The sequence below is a fragment of the Oncorhynchus mykiss genome, chromosome 25, assembly GCF_013265735.2.
Source record: "Oncorhynchus mykiss isolate Arlee chromosome 25, USDA_OmykA_1.1, whole genome shotgun sequence".
NCBI classification, from domain to species: domain Eukaryota; kingdom Metazoa; phylum Chordata; class Actinopteri; order Salmoniformes; family Salmonidae; genus Oncorhynchus; species Oncorhynchus mykiss.
The window spans coordinates 15,715,104-15,737,570 of NC_048589.1; the positions used below are offsets into that span (position 1 = coordinate 15,715,104).

General features: G+C 41.0%; 1 protein-coding gene across 3 annotated transcripts in view; it reads right to left on the minus strand.

The window, feature by feature from the left end:
• Window positions 1–17,528, minus strand: part of kiz (kizuna centrosomal protein) — a 39,839-nt gene extending 22,311 nt beyond the window's left edge. Inside the window, exons 1-9 of one of the 3 annotated variants that reach the window (XR_002470760.2) lie at window positions 17,259–17,528; window positions 16,450–16,512; window positions 14,845–15,007; window positions 13,244–13,321; window positions 10,833–11,442; window positions 10,250–10,619; window positions 6,864–6,983; window positions 6,039–6,203; window positions 4,631–4,781 (exon numbers count right to left, since the gene is read on the minus strand). Coding sequence is in view for 2 of the 3 variants with exons in the window: in XM_021584620.2 (XP_021440295.2) it covers window positions 4,631–4,781; window positions 6,039–6,203; window positions 6,864–6,983; window positions 10,250–10,619; window positions 10,833–11,442; window positions 13,244–13,321; window positions 14,845–15,007; window positions 16,450–16,512; window positions 17,259–17,323 (1,785 nt within the window). In the remaining variant the exon portion in view is untranslated. Of the gene's footprint in view, window positions 1–4,630; window positions 4,782–6,038; window positions 6,204–6,863; window positions 6,984–10,249; window positions 10,620–10,832; window positions 11,443–13,243; window positions 13,322–14,844; window positions 15,008–16,449; window positions 16,513–17,036; window positions 17,159–17,258 lie in introns of those variants that run through there. The other 2 variants (XM_021584620.2, XM_021584622.2) reach the window with 2 other exon arrangements.
• Between the last annotated feature and the right edge of the window lie 4,939 nt (window positions 17,529–22,467).

A 22,467-nucleotide genomic window follows, 5' to 3' on the forward strand; every position in this document is an offset into this window, starting at 1 on the left:
ACAGCAAAGGACCTTGTGAAGATGCTGGAGGAAACCGATACAAAAGTATCTATATCCACAGTAAAACCAGTCCTATGAATCGACTTAACCTGAAAGGCCTCTCAGCAAAGGAAGAAGCCACTGCTCCAAAACCGCCATACAAAAGCCAGACTACGGTTAGCAACTGCACATTGGGACAAAGATCGTACTTTTTGGAGAAATGTCCTCTGGTCTGATGAAACAAAAATAGAATTGTTTGGCCATAATAACCATCGTTATGTTTGGAGGAAAAAGGGGGAGGCTTGCAAGCCGAAGAACACCATCCCAACCGTGAAGCACGGGGTTGGCATCATCCTGTTGTGGGGTTGCTTTGCTGTAGGAGGGACTGCTGCGTTTCACAAAAGAGATGGCATCATGAAGTGGGAAAATTATGTGGATATATTGAAGCAACATCTTAACTTCTCAAGGGTAGGGGGCAGCATTTGGAATTTTGGATGAAAAGCATGCCCAAATTAAACTGCCTTCTACTCAGATTTGGATAGAAAACACTAAAGTTTCCAAAACTGTTAAAATAATGTCTGTGAGTATAACAGAACTGATTTGGCAGGCGAAAACCTGAGAAAAATCCATTCAGGAAGTAGGAATTTGTCATTACAGTATCCATTGACTTAGGACTCAAATTGCAGTTCCAATGTCTTCCACTAGATGTCAACAGTCTTTAGAAATTATTTCAGGCTTGTATTCTGAAAAATGAGGGAGTAAGAGTAGTCTGAATGAGTGGACCCTGCCGTGTTACAGAGCTTTTTCATGTGCGTGACCAGAGAGAGTACCTTTCTTGTTTACCTTTTTATATTGACGACTTTATTGTCCGGTTGAAATATTATCGATTATTTAGGCTAAAAACAACCTGAGGATTGAATATAAACATCGTTTGACATGTTTCTATGAACTTTACGGATACAATAGATTTTTTTTTGGTCTGCCTGTTGTGACTGCGTTTGAGCCTGTGGATTACTGAAGAAAACGCGCTAACAAAACTGAGGTTTTTGGAAATAAAGAGACTTTATCGAACAAAAGGAACAATAAATGAATGTCTTCTGAGTGCAAACATATGAAGATCATCAAAAGTAAAAAAAAAAAAGAATTACATTTTCTCTCTATTTCTGACTTGTGTAACTCTTCTCCTTGGCTGGTTGCTGTTTGTAATGATTTGTCTGCTGGGCTATGTTCTCAAATAATTGTAAGGTATGCTTTCGCCGCAAAGCATTTTTTAAATCTGACAGTGGTTGGATTCACAAGAAGTTAATCTTTAAACCAATGTAAAATAGTTGTATCTTTTCTGAATTTTTATAATGAATATTTCTGTATTTGAATTTGGCGCTCTGCAATCTCACTGGATGTTGGCCTGGTGGGACGCTAGCCTCCCACATACTCTAGAGAAGACATCAGTCAGGAAGTTAAAGCTTGGTCGCAAATGGCCTTCCAAATGGACAATGACCCCAAGCATACTTCCAAAGTTGTGGCAGAATGACTTAAGGACAACAAAGTCAAGGTATTGGAGTGGCCATCACAAGAGGTTGACCGATTTTATGATTTTTCTACGCCGATACCGATTATTGGAGGACCAAAAAAGCCGATACCGATTAATTGGCCAATTTTTATTTAATTATTTGTAATAATGACAATTACAACAATACTGAATGAACACTTATTTTAACTTAATATGATACATCAATAAAATCTATTTAGCCTCAAATAAATAATGAAACATGTTCAATTTGGTTTAAATAATGCAAAAACAAAAGTGTTGGAGAAGAAAGTAAAAGTGCAATATGTGCCATGTAAGAAAGCTAACGTTTAAGTTCCTTGCTCAAAACATATGACAGCTGGTGGTTCCTTTTAACATGAATATTCAATATTCCCAGGTAAGAAGTTTTAGGTTGTAGTTATTATAGGACTATTTCTCTCTACCATTTGTATTTAATATACCTTTGACTATTGGATGTTCTTATAGGCACGTTAGTATTGCCAGTGTAACCGTATAGCTTCCGTCCCTCTCCTCGCCCCTGCCTGGCCTTGAACCAGGAACACATCGACAACAGCCACCCTTGAAGCAGCGTTACCCATGCAGAGCAAGGGGAATAACTACTCCAACTCTCAGAGCGAGTGACTTTTGAAACGCTATTAGCGAGCACCCCGCTAACTAGCTAGCCATTTCACATCGGTTACACCAGCCTAATCTCGGGAGTTGATGGGCTTGAAGTCTTAAACAGCGCAATGCTTGAAGCACAGCAAAGAGCTGGCAAAACGCACGAAAGTGCTGTTTAAATGAATGCTTACGAGCCTGCTGGTGCCTACCATCGCTCAGTCAGACTGCTCTATCAAATCATAGACTTAATTAATACATAATAACACACAGAATGACGAGCCTTAGGTCATTAATATGGTCGAATCCGGAAACTATCATCTCAAAAACAAGACGTTTATTCTTTCAGTGAAATACAGAACCGTTCTGTATTCTATCTAACGGGTGGCATCCATAAGTCTAAATATTGCTGTTACATTGCACAACCTTCAATGTTATGTCATAATTACGTAGAATTCTGGCAAATTAGGCAGCCCAAACTGTTGCATAAAACCTGACTCTGCGTGCAATGAACGCAAGAGAAGTGACACAATTTCACCAGGTTAATATTGCCTGCTAACCTGGATTTCTTTTAGCTAAATATGCAGGTTTAAAAATATATACTTCTGTGTATTGATTTTAAGAAAGGCATTGATGTTTATGGTTAAGTACACATTGGAGCAAGGACAGTCTTTTTTCGCGAATACGCACCGCATCGATTATATGCGACGCTAGATAAACTAGTAATATCATCAACCATGTGTAGTTAACTAGTGATTATGATTTTTATAAGATAAGATTAATGCTTGCTAGCAACTTACCTTGGCTTACTGCATTCGCGTAACAGGCAGGCTCCTCGTGGAGTGCAATGAGAAGCAGGTGGTTAGAGCATTGGACTAGTTAACAATAAGGTTGCAAGATTGAATCCCTGAGCTGACAAGGTATTAGTATCGGCCAAATCGATGTCCAAAAATACCGATTTCCGATTGTTATGAAAACTTGAAATCGGCCTTAATTAATCGGCCATTCCGATTAATCGGTCGACCTCTATATTGGAGTGGCCATCACAAAGCCCTGACCTCAATCCTATAGAAAATTTGTGGGCAGAACTGAAAAAGCGTGTGCGAGCAAGGTGGCCTACAAACCTGACTCAGTTACACCAGTTCTGTCAGGAGGAATGAGCCAAAATTCACCCAACTTATTATGGGAAGCTTGTGGAAGGATACTCAAAAAGTTTGACCCAAGTTAAACAATTTAAAGGCAATGCTACCAAATACTAATTGAGTGTATGTAAACTTCTGACCCACTGGGAATGTGATGAAAGAAATAAAACATTCGCTCTACTAATATTCTGACATTTCACATTCTTAAAATAAAGTGGTGATCCTAACGGACCTAAGACAGGGAATTTTTACGAGGATTAAATGTCAGAAATTGTGAAAAACTGAGTTTAAATGTATTTGACTAAGGTGTATGTAAACTTTCCAACTTCAACTGTACATGTGTCAAATTAACAATGACAACCCTGAGCACACAAACAAAGAAAGCAACAGAGGATTCCGGAAGGAAGATGAGTAGCAATGATGGTACCTTACTCTTATCTCAATCTTTCATCCTCTGTGGGCCTGGTGAATAGTCTGTCATTTCATGGCCGGTTTAATTGGGCATGCTCTGCTGCAAGGTCAATGAGTAGGGAATTTCAAAGACTCCCGCCTCTGTTGTGAAGAAGGTCTAATGGCTGCCTCATTAATGTGGGCCTGGGCCACAGCAATACTTCAGCTAATAACAAATTAAAGGTCTGTGTTTTTCAGGACAATAAGCCACAGGATGAAAGGAGTCTGGGCAGAGCCTGTTATTTGCGATTAGCACATGGGTCAGAGTTTCCTTTGGCCAAGGTCACCCTGTGTAGCAATCTGATGAACGGGAAGCACTACATTTCACACACACACAAAGTGTGAGTCTGTCTGTACAGATGTTTTATCAGGGTCTCCTGAGTGGCGCAGCAGTCGAAGGCACTCTGCATCGCAGTGCTAGAGGCGGAACTACAGACCCAGGTCACAACCGGACGTGATCGGGTGTCCCATTGGGTGGCGCACAATTGGCCCAGCGTTGTCCGGGTTAGGGGAGGGTTTGGCTGGGGCCTTTACACGGCTCATCGCGCTCTAGCAACTCCTTGTGGCGGGCCTGGAGCCTGCAGGCTGACCTCGATCGTCAGGCGAATGGTGTTTCCTCCGACACATTGGTGCAGCTGGCTTCAAAGTGAAGCGGGCGGGTGTTAAGAAGCGCGGTTTGGCGGGTCATGTTTCAGAGAACGCATGACTCAACCTTCGCCTCCCGGGCCCTTTGGAGTTTGCAGTGATGAGACAAGATCGAAAATAGAAAAAGGAGTTCAAAAAAATTCTAAATAATAATAAAATAAAGAAATAAGTATATCCTTGTAATGCATGACATGTTCTTCCTGTGCATGACAGAGTATGTACTGTAAGAAAAGGTACTGTACCCTGAAGTGTATTGTGAGATGCATACCTTGGCACTATAGGAGGCGTTGTATGGCAGCAGCAGTGGAGTGAACAGCTGGACGAGGCGCTCGGGGGTGAGGACATGGTAGTCCTTCAGCAGAAGGGCGTGCTTGAACCAGCGATCCCACAGAGGAGCAGCATCAGGGGGGAGACGGGAGCTGCAGCATGGATGACACACTGTACCGTGAGCGAGGATCACAGGCTTGTATCTTACCACAGTAAGATACAACATAAACATACTTTATTACAGTGAGAGAATGCATTTATACATATACTGTCCATCTATATAGTGTAAACACTCCAAATATAAACAATTATGGAGTTGGGTCATTCATGCATGTAATGGTGAGAAAGAAAAACTCAATGGAAAGAAACACACACACGGTGCGCCTAAAGAAAAGGTAGTGTAGTTTGACATCTTGATATATTGACCAAAGTTGGCTTATTTTATATTTGTGAATTGAAGTTAACCTAATGACACATAAGTTGGCTACATACTGAGAAAAGGTCAAGCGACCACAGTAGGGTATAAAAGATACTGTATCTCAAGACACTTTCTTTTTGCCTGAATACAATAAGGTATTCAGGCATAGCAGAGCCTGAAGCTATGGTTCAAAATGGAGCTCCTCATTATCAAAAGAAACCAGTCACAGATAGGGCATTTCATTTTCTCATGACATTCACACACACACAGAGTTACTGCTTGAGGTAACACCAATGACCTTTACATTTGTGGAGGATGGAGATGTGTTCACGGACATTCAATTCAAATCTCAACCTGTTCTAAATATGTGCTTCCCCTCTCCTCTGAACTCCAATCAAACCTTCAAGAAAAATGCACAGGAACTAATCTGCTCTTTGTCTGGAAAGTGGAATTCATCTTTGAATCGGTTCACTTTTCATTTGGACGGTGAGATTGTCTATTGGACTCGGTCACTTTTAGAGCACTGATATCTCTGCTCAATGACTCCATTATAGCTCACATTTATTACAGGAGCAGAGTTGAAAATGTTCCCGTCTTGACTCACTCAGACTTGATGGAATATTTAGCAAATATAATACTAAGGGACCCTGAAGCAGCAACACAAGACCAATTGAAGCATTTTTCTACCTGAGTTTTTACAGCACAATAATTATGTAATTATCCAAAAATAATACCAAAAGCAATTAATAATTTTCTTTAGAAAAACAAAAGGACGCAAAGGAGAAAATAAACATTCTGTACATGAAGGCTCAATTTCAAAGGGTCATAACATTACTGACCAGCATGAACCTGAAGATCATTTTAACTGCCTCACCTAACACACACTTCTATTTACGATTGAAAAGAAATGCATCAAATTATACATTTTCAAAACAGTGACATCAACAAACAAAAAAAGACTTATCTGGTGCAGAGTTCAAAGAAGCCTTACCTTATTTTCCTGGGCTCGGTGGTGGACCAGTTGGAGCTAACTAGCTCTTCGGGTAACAGGCAACCCATTGACATGGTCCATGACAACCTCTGAAGCTGGTGAAGGACGACTGCTCCACATGCATCAAGGTCCTCTCCATTCAAGCCTGCCCTGGCGTTACAAAGGCTGACGAATATATAGAGCGGAGTGAGCCATCGCCATGGAACCCGGGGCTCAGCCTAGCAGCCCACAGGTCAGGAGTATAGAGCACAGCAACTGTTCTCAGTACACCCCATGTTAGGGATGAGCCCCAACACACACAAGCCCCAAACACATGGCAAAGGCCACAGCAAGAGACAAAACGCACACAATTCACCGTCTGACAACCAGGTGACAGTAGTTCTGATCATTCTGGCAAAAAGGCAAGAAGTTGGGAATGTCATTTCCTTCCCTGCTATTCTATTGCAAACACTTATTGATAATAAAACATTTGTATCTTTATCCTCTTGTACAAAAATGTAATATATTTAGAAAAGTGTTCACTTTCGTTTCAAATGACACATAGCCAGTGCATTTCAATGACTCCCAAATGCCAAGAGGACCATAATTCAGCAGCAAAGTGTGGTTACTATGACAATCCTGTGTCTTTGAAAAACCCTTAGAAACCAAGATGTGCTGCAAGAGCATTGTTGGTGCCAAGTGATGACACTTAATTTAAAGTGAGAGCCCTTGGCGGCAGGTTCATACATTTTTCCCAGATCCATGAACACTGGTTGATAATGAAAATAATTGCAGCCAAACTCAAGGCAAAGACCAAAATCGTTTCTAAATATGGAAAGAGCTTACCTGATCACTTTATTGCGTTTGCTATCGCCAAGTGACGAGACACAGTACACACTTCGTTCTCCTCTGTGGAATCGTTCTTCGATGCTCTCCAGTAGATGGAAGAATCCCTCCATGGACAGTCTGAAAGAACATGTATATCAAATGAAGACACAGAAACAAAAAGTCTGACTGGATTTGAACCATACGTGTTTACAGATTTTTCCTCTCTCTGTGTGTGTTTAAGGGGTCAAGGCACTATGGTAGCATTTGTATTGACTGACATGTTAACCAATGTCAGAGATGTCGATTGATGAATACCAATTCGATGTCAATTGATGCGGAGTGAATACCAGGCAGGAAAATAAAGTGCCTCAGCACTGGGTACACAGCTAATAAACTGAGGGATTAGGAGCATAGAACAAAACTGTTCTTGTGTCTCATTTCAATATAACAGGGGCCTGGAAATTATTACAGAAAAACATGAATTTCATCCATATTCGGACAGCTAACATAGCCCAACCTCCCAACAAGAAAAAACCCAAGATGATTTCTTTTGGTGAGAGATTTACACTTTAATCTGGCCATGTGAGGCTGTAAAATGAGAAATGGGTGCCTAATGCATGTGGATCGGGGGAATCCATCTCTTTCTTGAGCATTAAGCTCTGGGTGGCCCTCATTGAATTCCCCAGAAACCCCAGCCGAGATCCTGAGCCCCCCAACATAAAAGGGGCAAAAAGAATGTATGACAATCTATAATGGGCTCCGGGGTTAGAGGTCAGCAAACAATTGCTCCTTCCCTTTTGCAGGTTGTTTCCTGGTAACATCCTGATTAAGCTGGCAGCTTGAATTATATCCATGACATGTAGTGCACCATCCATCTGCGCTAAGTCCTCTTCAATGCAGCTGAAGTAGCATGGGTAAAAGCTCTGCCTTTTTTCCTCCCGTCAGCGTGGGCCTTGAAATTGTCATCAACTTACTCTACATTTTATTTGTCAGTGCTCTTCAAAAAGGGACCTTTTAACTAAAAAAAGGGAATTAGTTGTGTGCACCAAACCTCTCCGTATTGTTGTGAGGGCTTCATCGCGAGGTCTCATACCACACGTTTGGTGTTGCTGTGTGTGTGTCTGAGTCTCGACATCATCAGGAGTGTATTATTAGTAGGGATGGAGGGGGGGGGGGGGGGGTCAGCCTCTGGCGAGTGATATAACACTGACACTGTGTACAGTGGCGATTTCACCATGATTTCCTAAAATGTAATGGTCTCAACATGAGTGATTGGTGTCAGATCACTTTCAGGGCATTTCTTTCACACACAAAGAAAAGGGAAAATGCTGGAAAATACTAATAGTTGTATCAAATGGAGAGACCTGGTTAAACAAATAACACTGTACAATAATTCTCACTATTAAACGGTCGTATGTGAGAGTACACAATAACCAGTACAATCCAGACAGCCTTTGTCCGTTTGGAACCATTTCTAAGTAATGCCCTTGATTAAGGAGCTTCGTACTCAGACACTTCATATAGCTACAGAATCTCCACATGATTTTTAGAAAAAAAAAACATCTCACAGCTGACATAGCCATGACGTTGTTGTCTTAACAACAACATAATACAAGTAATTCCCAGTCACCACAGGAGACATTACACAGCATCTTCTAATTATGTACATATTTCCATCGTTACACTTTTTTTTTTCAACTACTTTTTATCACTTATTTGTTAATATTAAGATACTTTTACTGCACTAAAGACAGCGTACAGGTAAGCATTTCACTATCACTGTATCAGTGTTTAGTTTTTTTTACTTGTCATGTTTTGTGTGGATCCAAGAAAGAATAGCTGCTGCTTCTGCAAAAGCTAATGGGGATCCTAAATAAATAAACACCGCATCCCTGTGAAAGACTCCAGCCATTACGATGAGCACTAAAGAAAACCCAAGAGGGTTTCTGTTCTCTACTCCCTCACCCAGGTCACACCAGGGGGAAATATAATGGAATAATGGAATGAATTGCCAACACTTGTTTTCCTGCCTGGGAGCTGAATGGGAAAAGCGATATAAACTCTAACCTTGACGTTGAGTGAGGCCGCGTGGCACTGGAGACAGGCTGCTCTGAGCTTCACATCAAAGCTTTGTGTCGTCCCCCCCCCCCATACACAGGGCTCCATGTTAACAATGGAGAGCTCAGATTCTCCCCTCCCCATCGCCGCCACAACCAACCACTCTACAGCTTCTCTAAAGGGCACAGTGGAACATTTAAATGGAGTACACAACATCTAAACAAAAACATTCATTGTTCAGGTTCTAAGTACAATAATTTGTCTGTTTTATTTTCATTCCATGTCAAACTTCAACCCTGATACCAAGCAAACAATACATTTTTGTTGTTGTAGCAGATCAAATGTTAAAATAGTTTGGACTGTAAAAAGAAATGCTGTATTTTTGTGGCCTTGGAAAACATTTGTACAATACACATGTACAACTGGAAGATGAGGCCTATGCATTGAGGAATATACACCCATGCATTGCTAAATCTAAATCACAGACAAGCTACAGTTATTTATAAGAAATACCTTTGAGTTTCACCCCCAAACAGTTACTTGTCTACCAACACATATACTGAGAATTATCTTAACACACAGAGGAAAGATGCGTATTATAGCTACATCTATAGCCTGCCATCAGACTTTTTTCAGAGGACAGTAAAGATCTGGATTAATGGACAGAAATTGTCACTCCGTTCACTGTGCAAGCCATCACAAGCCATCCTTAAAATCAGAGGACACCAAGCGCTGGATTTCTTAGTGTGAGTGCCTGTCCACATGCCCACCCTCCAGAACACTCTATGGCGCCACAAATGTCCTCCTCCACTGAGACTTCCTGAGGTCTCCCAAGCAGAAAATTGCTCTGTTACAGCATTATCTTGGATTAAGGCAATAATGTTTGTCACGGGTCCTAAACCCTCCCTATAAGGTGCACTGAGGCTAAAGCGGCTGCTGCTGAGAAGAAGTGAGTGCGGTGGGTCGTGTGGAGCGGGACTCCCACCATCCTCTCTGGCGGCTACAGATGTGGCGCAAGTCAACTGTCTTGAGCAGAATCCCCAGTGCAGCTTAGTTATCCTGCAGCCCAGTTCAGCTTGGCCACTCTGGAACATGCTCATGTAAAGCTGTAGCTTCACTGCTTTAGCCTGCCCCTCTGTTTAATTTACTCAACAATAAAACTGAATTAAACAGATAGGCTGGGAGGAAAATGTAGAAAAATGTTTACAAAATTAAAAAGAACTGTGTTTGTTATGATGGTTGACATAAGGGTTTAATTGAATGTCATCAAATGAATAGACAGCTCTTTCCAGTGCAGTGCAACACTTCACTGAGACCGAAATGTAAAGTACATAACGAACTCCTACCTTTTCAATGGGATTTCTGGAGACGTGGATTCGCTACGTGATTCTGGTCTGTTCCTAGGCTTTGGAGTGTCCAGTGATTGACTGTGAACACTGGCGCTGCGGAGCTCCCTCTCGCTGGGTGGAATAGCACTCCTCTGTGGTGGGCTGTCTGTCCTCCTGGTGTGGTTGTCTGTCCTCCTGGTGTGGCTGGCTGTCCTCCTGGTGTGGCTGGCTGTCCTCCTGGTGTGGCTGGCTACATGGACTACACCCTCTGGCACCTTTGGTAGCTCAGCCAGGTCAGACTCAGTCAGGGAGGTGGACAGGTCACTACCAATGCTGGTCACTGACAGCTCCATACTGGAACTGGATCTACTAAGGGTTTCACTCTTCTCTAAAAACACATAAACATCAGGCTATTTGAATCCGTGTGTATATGTAGCATTATAAGTCAAAATATATGCATTTCAGCAATTCCTTAAAAGGAACATGTTTCAATCAGATTGCTAAGGAATAAAATACTAGCTAGTACAGTGAAACAACGTACAACATACAGAGTCTGGATATCTTCTGGCATTTAATATCTTTCACTAATAAGATCACCAACCTGGCACATCTTGAGATTCTTTTCCCAAGTCAGTTTGAGGCAGTGATCTTAGCAGAACTCTCTCCACATCTTCTTTTATGCTCTCCTGATGACCAGACCCTCTACCCCGAGTGTATTCTGCAGGTGAATTCCTGTCCCACATATGGCTGATAGTGCTGGGCGATGGGCTATTCTTCTCAGGCCTCGTCAAGGTCACCCGAGGTGAAGTCAGTTGTTCATCACCTCCAAAAGGCACGCCGGCGCTGGCTGTTAAGGTACGAACAGATGGAACCACTGCCGCCGTCCTTTCATGTTTGTCACACAAATTACAGCCGTCGGGGGAATCGTTTGAGCCTGAAATGTCAACTGATAAAGACGCTCCGCTGTCGGCAACGACCTCTCTGGAAACTTTGGAGTCATTCGAAAGGCCACTTTGCAGGCATTCCGAGGCATGTGATGGCTGATTTGGTGAATGACGCTCCGCTTGTCGTAAGTGTATACTTGCGGTGGCATCTTCAGCCGCGGAACTTCTGGAGGTCTGGCGACCCATGAAGATGACAGATGGTTGGCGTAAACCCCTGGCCTGTGGTGAGGGGGACTCACCCTGAGGATGGCAATTCAACAAATCTCCCTGAAAAACAGGAAACAATAAAAATAAAAAAAAGGTAACCCATTCACGGTTACTCAATGTCAAATAGCAAAATGTTTATCAAAAGCAATGCATTTTGGAGATCATATCTAGGGATGCAGGTGTATTGTGTAACTCCAGTTAAATTGACTGCTAATTCATATCATTATGCTCAAATCATATCCCGAAAGACCAAGATTTTTTCTTGTCACAGTCCACATTCCAATTTGAGCAATGAAAATTCGAAAGACAATGGTACTTCAATTGATATATAATCCTAATAACACGACGTACCATACCATGGCAAAATAGCGTGAAATGGTCAAGGATACCCTTCAGCCACAAGCAGCAAAGACATTTCAAGTTGGTGTAATATTGCTCCTACAATTTTCTGCTTCTATAATTCTGTTTATTCTCCTAAAAATGCAACACTTGCAAATTAGGTTATAAGGGCTTTGTCTTCAAAAACAAACAGCGGAGTGTTTTAAAAGTATCACTTTTTCTGTTAAAAACGCTGTTTATTTGGGTCAAGGTCATATTTATTTCCAAAACCCTCTTTCAGAAGAATGTTACACAATCAATGTTTTAACTTCTAATCGTATAAGCAATCCTCTGTACAAGTTGTGATTCATGTCTGCTGTGGCACCAAGGGGGTCGGAGAGAAAGCTAAAAAAAACCTTCCTCCAAACATAATAACAAAAAGTATGGCTTCTGTTTCTTTTCTGATAAGAGTCTTAAATACCAAACAGTTAGCTGCTTAATAACATTCACTGTAAACCATGCAGCTCTGCCCAGCAGATCCACAAAGTAGGTAAAAAATAGGAAAAGTTAATTTCTTGGCTGAGTGATTCCATCGGTAGCTGCAGGGCAAAGTAGAAAGTGTTTCACTAAAGTAGCAATTGATTCTTCTATCAATCTGCGGCACGCGCGTGCTCTTCCAAGGAATGTATTAAATATGAAAATCATATCCCGTTATCATCTGTCTCCAGCTTTCAGCCCGGTAAGCTTCCCTTAATGAATGCTGTAGCCTGAGGGACATGCACACTGCCAGCAATGGCTTGTATGCATAATGGAGTGACGGTACCATTTTGCTCATTACAATATCGCCAAGCTGAGGGGGGGTTGTGCACACAGTCACAAGTGACTGCTCTAGACAGCATGCTCCAAGTTATTATGAGATGTCTTAGACATTTCATCTAAAAGAGCTTTAACTGCGTTAAGTGAAGGAAGAAGCAGCTATAGGCTTGAACTACATCGCTTGTACAGATGCACCAGCCAGGATTAGACACCTGCATTATTACAGACACAGTTAAAATGTATACTGCTCTACAGATTTGCTCTGCATAATGTCTACTTTTCTTTGTTGTTCCAAAGCTGAAAACACAGTTTGATAGAGCTAAGATTTGCATTATCCTACAAAAAAAAAGAGAGAGAGATTTGCCATAAGAAGAAAATACTGTGCGAGTCAAATATTTTGGGCCAAATCTTCTGGAACTCTAAAATATAAGAATTGCATAATACATGGTACGCATTTCCCAAATACTATTTTAGGCTGTATAACTTTTAAATCATATAAATGACCCTTATATAAAATGAATTGCACAAAACATAGGGCACCCTGCATTAACAAACAGCAGACTACTACTACAGCCAGAATGAAACATACATGTAGCTTAGTTGCAAGTCATGTATGTTCTTTGAAAAATGTGTTAATTTATTCTAATCAAAGGTTAGGCTTACATCTATCTTCTAATTGACATTTTTTTTGTAATTTCAAGAGAATCTTAATTATTATTATTATTACCGTGTCTATTTTAAGATTTGGCTCTTCTTTCTTCTGCTTTGCTGCCATAAATCTGGAAATTCTATTCAAGCATTCAACCTGAGAAATTCAGGAAAAAAATACAGTCAGTAGAGCACAATTCATTTAGCAAATGTCAATTTTCAAAGTAATCACTAATTCTATATCTATTGTACCGTTTTTCAATGCATCAACAAACAAAAAAGGATACATCGTTGGACATTGTCCTTATCAGAAAGATCTACATAATGAACATGTCATTATCTTGGTAATTGTATACATAGGATGTTTCTTCAGTGTGATAAAACCGTGTTAAACATGTTCTGCAAACACATTTAAAAACATAGACAAGAGGAGCGGGTGAAATCCAAAGTGTCCAAACATGAGAGTTAGTCACCACGGGTATTCCCCAGTGAGTGTCCTCCATGGTGCCTGCAACACTCTTAATCATCTGAGTAGCCAGACTGACTGCCCTAATCCCAACTCCAATTAAACAGTCTAATGGTGCAGTTAAGGGCACTAGGATTAACTCCAACATCCCAGGCCTTTTCTTCAAAACAATACAAATTGCACACAAAAAAAAGCTACTTTTGTTTATCAAAAATTACTAAATACACTTGTTATCTATTTGCACTGATTCGACAGCGACTGATATCAACAATGAAGTCACGAGTGATTATGATTACGGTCAGCATCATTTCTATGTATGTGTGTGGTCGTACTGTATTGGAGAAATAGGCTGAAATATCTAAACAAGAAAACAAATAGCGACATATACATATACAGTATACAAAATATCTACAATTGAATGTTAAAGGTACCTTTTCACAGTTGTTTGACTGCTTGACAATGAAGCCATAGCACACTTGTAACAGGAAGATGAATGAAACAATGTGACAACAGAAAATTATTTATAAAAATAAACTACAAACATGTATGAATCATAAAGCATAAAAAAATAAACAAAGCAACTGCTTGAGGGGGAAAAAATAAACCTCTGGAGCACTTCACTGTCTCAATATTGGGCAATTAATTTAGCGAGTCATAATTAACCAATTTTGTTAATTTGATATTAAGCTGTAGAGCACTGTTGTTGAGTTAAGCGATAATCTGACTCGTTCATTGTTTTCTCTTGCTCATTTGCCTGCAGTGATAAACTGCAGTGTTCGAGTGTTGACTATTGTTACATCAAGCAAATGAGTGTAAATATCCCTACAGTGTACGGCAATTAGAGCATGATACTAAGGCAATTGACAATAAGAACGTCATTGAAGTGCATGCATCATATTTTTGAAATTCTAAAACATTTTTGTGTTGTGAAATGGCCTTGTAAATCATGATCCCACGCTCACATTAACTATTCTTCAGTACATAAGGGACAATAGAGCATGAGCGTCAACCATAGGTTTACTGTACAGTGATCTTTATTGAATCATGTAAAAAAGATTTCAATAAAAGGTGCTCTCCATCTCAATCATGTAAATCGTGGTACAGTTTGCTGAGAATCATAAACCTTTTAAATTCACAATGCCTAATAACAACTCTGCAGCTGTGGCTACACACTGAACAGATGAGACACTGGCACTGCAGTGTCCCAGTCTTACCTTGTGTTCATCCAGAGGGTTACGGTCAGGACAGTGCTCCTTCATGCTCATTTCAATGCGCTCCACATCTCTCAGGAGCTCCAGGTTTCGAATTTTTGCCTGTTTCTCTCTCTCACAGATTTCCTTGAGATAACCACGGAGTGTGGCACACTTTATCTGAAGACTTAAGGCAATAAAGAGATGTATTTATTTAAAGGACACTCATGCAAATAAAAGCCAGATGTGCAGTACTATTCCTCCACACATTATTCTAAAGAAATGGTTACTACGGCAGTGTTTCCCCTATATATTAATTTAGCTGCGGCACCCTGCCACTCTCCCCCCGATTATAATATTATTATTTTTAAGGTGGAATGTGCCACTATTTTAAGAGGAAAAAGTGCCACTATCTGCCACCGCCACCGCAGCCGTTGCTATTGTTTTTTCTTACGATGCAGACGTCGCCCGGCGTGACAAAAACACTTGCAGTACATAATCTGCTGTTCTATCGAGCATACAATGATGTCTTAGGGAAGAAAAACAGTGTTCTTTGTTTGCAGTAACTTCTTTGTTGTTGTAATTTCACAAACGGACGTGGCGGCTTCACCATTAAGGACTCCAGCTTTAAATGTCTGCCAAGACATGCCTTTAATATCAGAGTGACAAGTTACAATGTACAGTATATTTGTAGCATTTGATGCATTCAAAGTATTTGGGGGGTTTTCAATTAGGTAAATGCAGATGAGAAACCCCATGCTTCAGCCCTTTTATTTACATTTGCCCTCTAGTCTCCTTTTCCCCTCTTATCACCTAGCACCACTATTTTTTTAAATTTATTTTACCTTTATTTAACTAGGCAAGTCAGTTAAGAACAAATTCTTATTTTCAATGACGGCCTAGGAACGAACAGCTCTGGGATTCGATCTTGCAACCTTTCGGTTACTAGTCCAACGCTCTAACCACTAGGCTACCTGCCGCCCCGATGCGGCATCAATTGGGCTACAGGTTATAATGTTTTTAAAAGGGAAAATTATATTTCAGATGGTGTCAACATTCTCATTCATTTTGGAGTAGAGTGTCCTTTTAAAAAGTCACCAGAAAGTCAGTCGTTTCACCCCCCAAAAATATTCCCCCGCTACATTTGCCACTGCTGCTGAAAAATAATCCTAGGGGAAACACTGTACTATGAGTAGGCCTATCTCCATGTTCTGTTTTCACTAGCATTCCTCATTAGTAGCTGAACAGTTTAGAACTTCAGTATACAGTTAAATAATAATAATAATAATAATAACCTTGCATTGTATAGGCCTAATTCAGACCCGAGTGACTACCAGTGAAATAACTAGCATACTAGTATAGCCTAATAACAGTGGTACTACTAGTCTAACTGTCTGTACTTACATAACCACTACAATGTCATGCCTACACAGGTTATTGCTCATCGTTACCCTGGAATAAACCGGGTGCTGTGCCCACATAAAGGAAATACAACAATTTGGGATGAAAAATAATAACTGGATAGCTAATGAGTGAACTGTTATTATGATTAAGGGTTTGATAAACAATGCACATAAAGATAAACTGCTAGCTAACGAGCTACATTGTTAATTGTTGGGACCCACTTACCCTCTCTTGTCAGATCTGCAGTAAGCAAACAACTCCCTCTCCAACTCAAGTCTCCTCTTTTCCCTACAGGAATAGATTAAACAGATGTTGGCTACATAGTTTTTCCCCCATCTTTGCATCATACGAATAAAAACTATTATAGGCAACAAACAAAGACGTGTCCCCATAACATACTAGCTTCAGCAGCCCCATGAACGCCCACAATAGTGGTCTGTGAGAAAGAAAAGGTCCAGATGGTCGTGCACGGTGCTAAACGTACATTAACCGTCAACATCTTCATAGTTAGCTAGCTACAGTAACGTTACAGTAGCTAGCTAATTATTAAACTACTGATTAGTCGCCTGATCTAACGTTGCTGCAGTTCTGGTAAGAATGACATGTTTTACCAGTTCGTATGAAACCGGTATTGCATACACAGTGACATGAGTAACAGTAGCTATTTAACGCTAAGCTAGCCCTATCTAGCTAGCTAACGTCGTTAGTTTGCTGTTGGTGTAACCTCCCTACTAAGTTGGTTAGCTAACGTTAGCTAGCATAACGAAAATATGCAATAGTTATTGTTAAAATTATACATTGAGGTTACTTACACGTCTTTTTCAAGCCATAGTTGCTTGCTAGCGCGTCAATCCGCTGACCGGTAAAATAGACCAACAGCTAGCTAGTTAGCCGTTGCTAATGGTTAGTTAGCTAGCCACTTTATCCACTGACACATGGCGTGAAAAGCAGCAGCAGTGTCGGGAGAGTGCACAACTCAAACTCGTGGTGTCAAAGGGGCCTGGCACCAAAAGGAAAACGGGTTCAAATCTTACCTTTCGTGCATGCTTTGTTGAATGGATCCAATTCTTTCATAGTATTGGTCCTCACAGAACGCCATGACAACAACGTTCCTTGCCCTTTGCGCCCCGTTTTGTACAAGCAGCGAAAACTTAGCTACTGAAAAGTGTTTATGCTGGTTGCCATGAGCACCACTTCCCAGAGATCCCCTCTTGTAAACAACAGGAGCGGGAAAGTAGCGAAGTGATGTGATTTGCGCTGGTCTAGAATCAGCTTACAGACTGTACCAATGACTGTATATGAACGGTACATTTGCTCATGCAAATGAAAATGCATTTGGAATCAAAATAATTATTGCATACATACAGGGAGAACGGGCATTATTTCCCTATAATCAAATCAAATTGTATTAGTCACATGCGCCGAATAATTACGAGACCCTAACCAACAATGCAGTTTCAAAAACATCTGGAGAAGAAGAGATAAAAGTAACAAGTAATTAAAGAGCAGCAGTGAAATAACAATAGTGAGACTATATACAGGGGGGTACCGATACAGAGTAAATGTGTGGGTGTAACAGTCAGTATAAGTTTAAACCGTCCCCTCGCCCTTACCCGGGCTTGAACCAGGGACCCTCTGCACACATCAACAACAGTCACCCACGAAGCATCGTTACCCATCGCTCCACAAAAGTCGCGGCCCTTGCAGAGCAAGGGGAACTACTACTTCAAGGCCTCAGAGCAAGTGACGTCACCGATTGAAACCCTATTTAGCGCGCACCGCTAACTAAGCTAGCCGTTTCACATCCGTTACATGGGGACACCGATTATTTGAGGTAGTATGTACAGTTGAAGTCGGAAGTTTACATACACTTTAGACAAATACATTTAAACTCAGTTTTTCACAATTCCTGACATTTAATCCTAGTAAAAAATCCCCGGTTTAGGTCAGTTAGGATCACCACTTTATTTTAAGAAGGTGAAATGTCAGAATAATAGTAGACAGAGTTTATTTCAGCTTTTATTTCTTTCATCACATTCCCAGTGTGTCAGAAGTTTACATACACTCAATTAGTATTTGGTAGCATTGCTTTTAAATTGTTTAACTTGGGTCAAACGTTTTGAGTAGCCTTCCACAAGCTTCCCACAATAAGTTGGGTGAATTTTGGACCATTCCTCCTGACAGAGCTGGTGTAACTGAGTCAGGTTTGTAGGCCACCTTGCCTGCACACGCTTTTTCAGTTCTAACCACAAATGTTCTATAGAATTGAGGTCAGGGCTTTGTGATGGCCACTCCAATACCTTGACTTTGTTGTCCTTAAATTAAGCCACTTTGCCACAACTTTGAAGTTTACTTGGAGTCATTGTCCATTTGAAAGACCCATTTGCGACCAATCTTTAACTTCCTGACTGAAGTCTTGAGATGCTGCTTCAATATATCCACATAATTTTCCTTCCTGATGCTGCCACCCCCGTGCTTCACGGTTGGGATGGTGTTCTTCGGCTTGCAAGTCTCCCCCTTTTCCTCCAAACATAACAATGGTCATTATGGCCAAACAGTTCCATATTTGTTTCATCAGACCGGAGGACATTTCTCCAAAAAGTATGATCTTTGTCCCCATGTGCAGTTGCAAACCATAGTCTGGCTTTTGTATGGCAGTTTTGGAGCAGTGGCTTCTTCCTTGCTGAGCGGCCTTTCATGTTATGTCGATATAGGACTCGTTTTTACTGTGAATATAGATATTTTTGCACCTGTTTCCCCCAGCATCTTCACAAGGTTCTTTGCTGTTGTTCTGGGATTGATTTGCACTTTTCGCACCAAAGTACGTTCATCTCTAGGAGACAGAACGCGTCTCCTTCCTGAGCGGTATGACGGCTGCATGGTCCCATGGTGTTTATACTTGCGTACTATAGTTTGTACAGATAAACGTGGTACCTTCAGGCATTTGGAAATTGCTCCCAAGGATGAACCAGACTTGTGGAGGTCTACAATTATTTTTCTGAGGCCTTGGCTGATTTCTTTTGATTTTCCCATGATGTCAAGTAAAGAGGCACTGGGTTTGAAGGTAGGCCTTGAAATACATCCGCAGGTACACCTCCAATTGACTCAAATTATGTCAATTAGCCTATCAGAAGCTTCTAAAGCCATGACATCATTTTCTGGGATTTTCCATGCTGTTTAAAGGCAGTCAACTTAGTGTATGTGAATTTCTGACCCACTGGAATTGTGATACAGTGAATTATAAGTGAAATAATCGGTTTGTAAACAATTGTTGGTAAAATGACTTGTGTCATGCACAAAGTAGATGTCCTAACCGACTTGCCAAAACTATAGTTTGTTAACAAGACATTTGTGGAGTGGTTCAAAAACTAGTTTTAATGACTCAACATAAGTGTATGTAAACGTCTGATTACTTGTCATCAACAACACGGCCAGGTCTCTGACTTCCTCCCTATAGGCTGTCTCATTGTTGTCGGTGATCAGGCCTACCACTGTTGTGTCATCAGCAAATTTAATGATGGTGTTGGAGTTGTGCCTGGCCGTGCAGTCGTGAGTGAACAGGGAGTACAGGAGGGGACTGAGCACGCACCACTGAGGGGCCCCTGTGTTGAGGATCAGCGTGGTGGATGTGTTGTTACCTACTCTTTCCACCTAGGGGCGGCCCGCCAGGAAGTCCAGGATCCAGTTGCAGAGGAAGGTGTTTATTCCCAGGGTCCTTAGCTTATTGATGAGCTTTGAGGGCACTATGGTATTGAACGCTGAGCTGTAGTCAATGAACAGCTTCTCACATAGGTGTTCCTTTTGTCCAGTTGGGAAAGTCACGTTTTTTTTACTGCTGATGTAGTGATTTGCATTGGTCAGCAAGATTGGATATTTGGATTGACACATTATGCAAGCCAAGTTTTCAACAATGCATTATTCTACTCATGTTCTTTACTATCATTTCAGTAATTTTCTGTAAAAATCTTCCCTTTTAAATACGAAGTGATGTACAGTGTAGCCTGGCTTGACATAGCAGGCCTTGAGTGGACAGAAGATGCGGCTGTAGACAGAAGATGCGGACAGAGTGGACACAAAAAAAGTGGACAGAAGATGCTTGGACAGAAGTGGTCAGAAGATGCGGCTGCATCAGCAAGCATGGTAAGCCCCATACATCTCTTATCCCTGATCCCAATCAATTTTAGGGAGACTCAAAGAAACTAAAATGACTAGGGAAAGCTTTCTTAGCCGTGGGCTCTTCGGCCTACAGAACGTGCCTCCAGAATTACCAACAGCCTGTTGTAGGTTTTTGTTAAAGTTCTGTGTTCTGCTAAATAGCTAAATAGAAGCCAAAACGAATGCATGAGTGATCTGATCTACGTGTATGCCATTATTACTGAACAGATAAACTGGCTCTGTTCTCTGTCCATGGTCCTGATGCAGCAGGCTTCCTCTTTTCTCCAGTAGCCAGCCACAGCATCCCCACGGATCATGCTTTGCATTTCAGAAGTTCATTGTTGACAGCTCTCTAATGTCATGCCACGTTCTGACTGATGCTACAATAGCGGCACATCGGTTTTGTGTCTCGCTACGGACGCGTCACCCACATCCGAGGTGCTGTTATTGTCAGCCCCTCCAAATGCAGCCCCTAATCAAGCAATTTCCCCAATTCCAGCCACATCAAATTGCTATTTAGCTGTTGAACTGGGGAGTTTTGCTGTCCTTTTCATATGTTAATCACCCCTATTCAACATCTCTCCGTGAGGCTATTTGTTGTGGAATAAATCCCCTTGTTTGCCTCCTGCATGTATAATTGATATTGTTGCTGGGCTCTTTGTTTGTGCTGCACAGAGCTGAAAAGCACTACTTTGGAGGTGATGAAGTGAGTGAGACTCGCAATCACTCTTCTTTCTACTGGGGCCCAGCCGAGGTTGGTGAAAGTGATCAGTCCTCCTATTAGATTTGAATATTACAACACTGTATCATATGATGGGATGCATTAGATGATGATTCTGTTCATTTTACAGTCAGCTATAACATTACATCTGCATATGAGCAACCTTGAAACACAATCTGTAGTAGAAGCACTAATTTTGACAATTAGAGTCAGTTAGCATGTACTTGTCGAATACCAACCACAACCTGTCTATGGGTTATCCATCATAGCAAATACATTCCAATGTTTCTTTCTTTCTTGACTTATCCCTTCCACTGACACACCCATTCAGTCTCCGCTTTACGTAGGTTAACTTTCTTATCTGACTCTTGAACCTTGAGTTACATGGCAGTCTCAAGAGATAACTAAGCCTACATATTCCACTTTTACGGCCCCAGACCCGTACCATACATCAAAACATACACTGCCTTCAATCCTATTTCAGTTTTACTAAGAAATGATTCAACATAAAACCATAAATGTCAGTTTTCCCTGGGAGAGTATGTATGGAATATAAACAGCACAATAGGCCTATCCACCAACAGCAGTAGTCATATACATATTGGGGAAAAGCCAGCATGTTATGTTTTATCAGTAGATGCTTAATGGTAAAATGGGGCTTTATTATTTGAGTTATAATATATGCATGGGAAAATAGAAATGTGTCCTTTTCCAATTGTATTCCCATATAGAATTATTGGCCCTTTTCTTCCTCCTCCTCATCTTGTAGAATAGATACAGTATGTAGGGTAATTGATATGCCTTAACAGAGGTCTTGATTTGCATGAGAATTAACGGCAGTAAATTAAATTGATATTCTGTGCACATCTCAAATTATTCCTTCAGACCTTTGTTTCCCTGCTTGGCAGAGCCCGGGTTCAGCTGCTAACCAGACAGAAACATCTGGGTGGTTAGTAATTTGATAAACAGCTTATAGAAACACTCCCCAAATGATCTTCTCTGAAGACTCAGATTTTTTTCTTGTGTCAAACTTGGAACAGTTGGCTAAGGCTGGGCTTTCTGTAATGCACATGTTGGGTTTATCTGTTTTGTGGCTATTCTTCCATATCCTAGGTCTTCATGGCTTTTGCTCACTCTTTTCACTACCATTTAGATTTTGGATCAGTGTTTGGGGTTAATTCAAACCCCCAGTCAATCTGACGGTGAGAGTTAAGTAAAATATTTTACAGGTTGGCTATTGTGGCCAACATATAAAGGATCTACAACTGCATTTAATATTCATTCAAAACATTGAAGACATTGTGATGAACAATAAATACAAGAAAAAGCTACATATTCTCCTGGTAATAATAGCCATGGAAGGAATA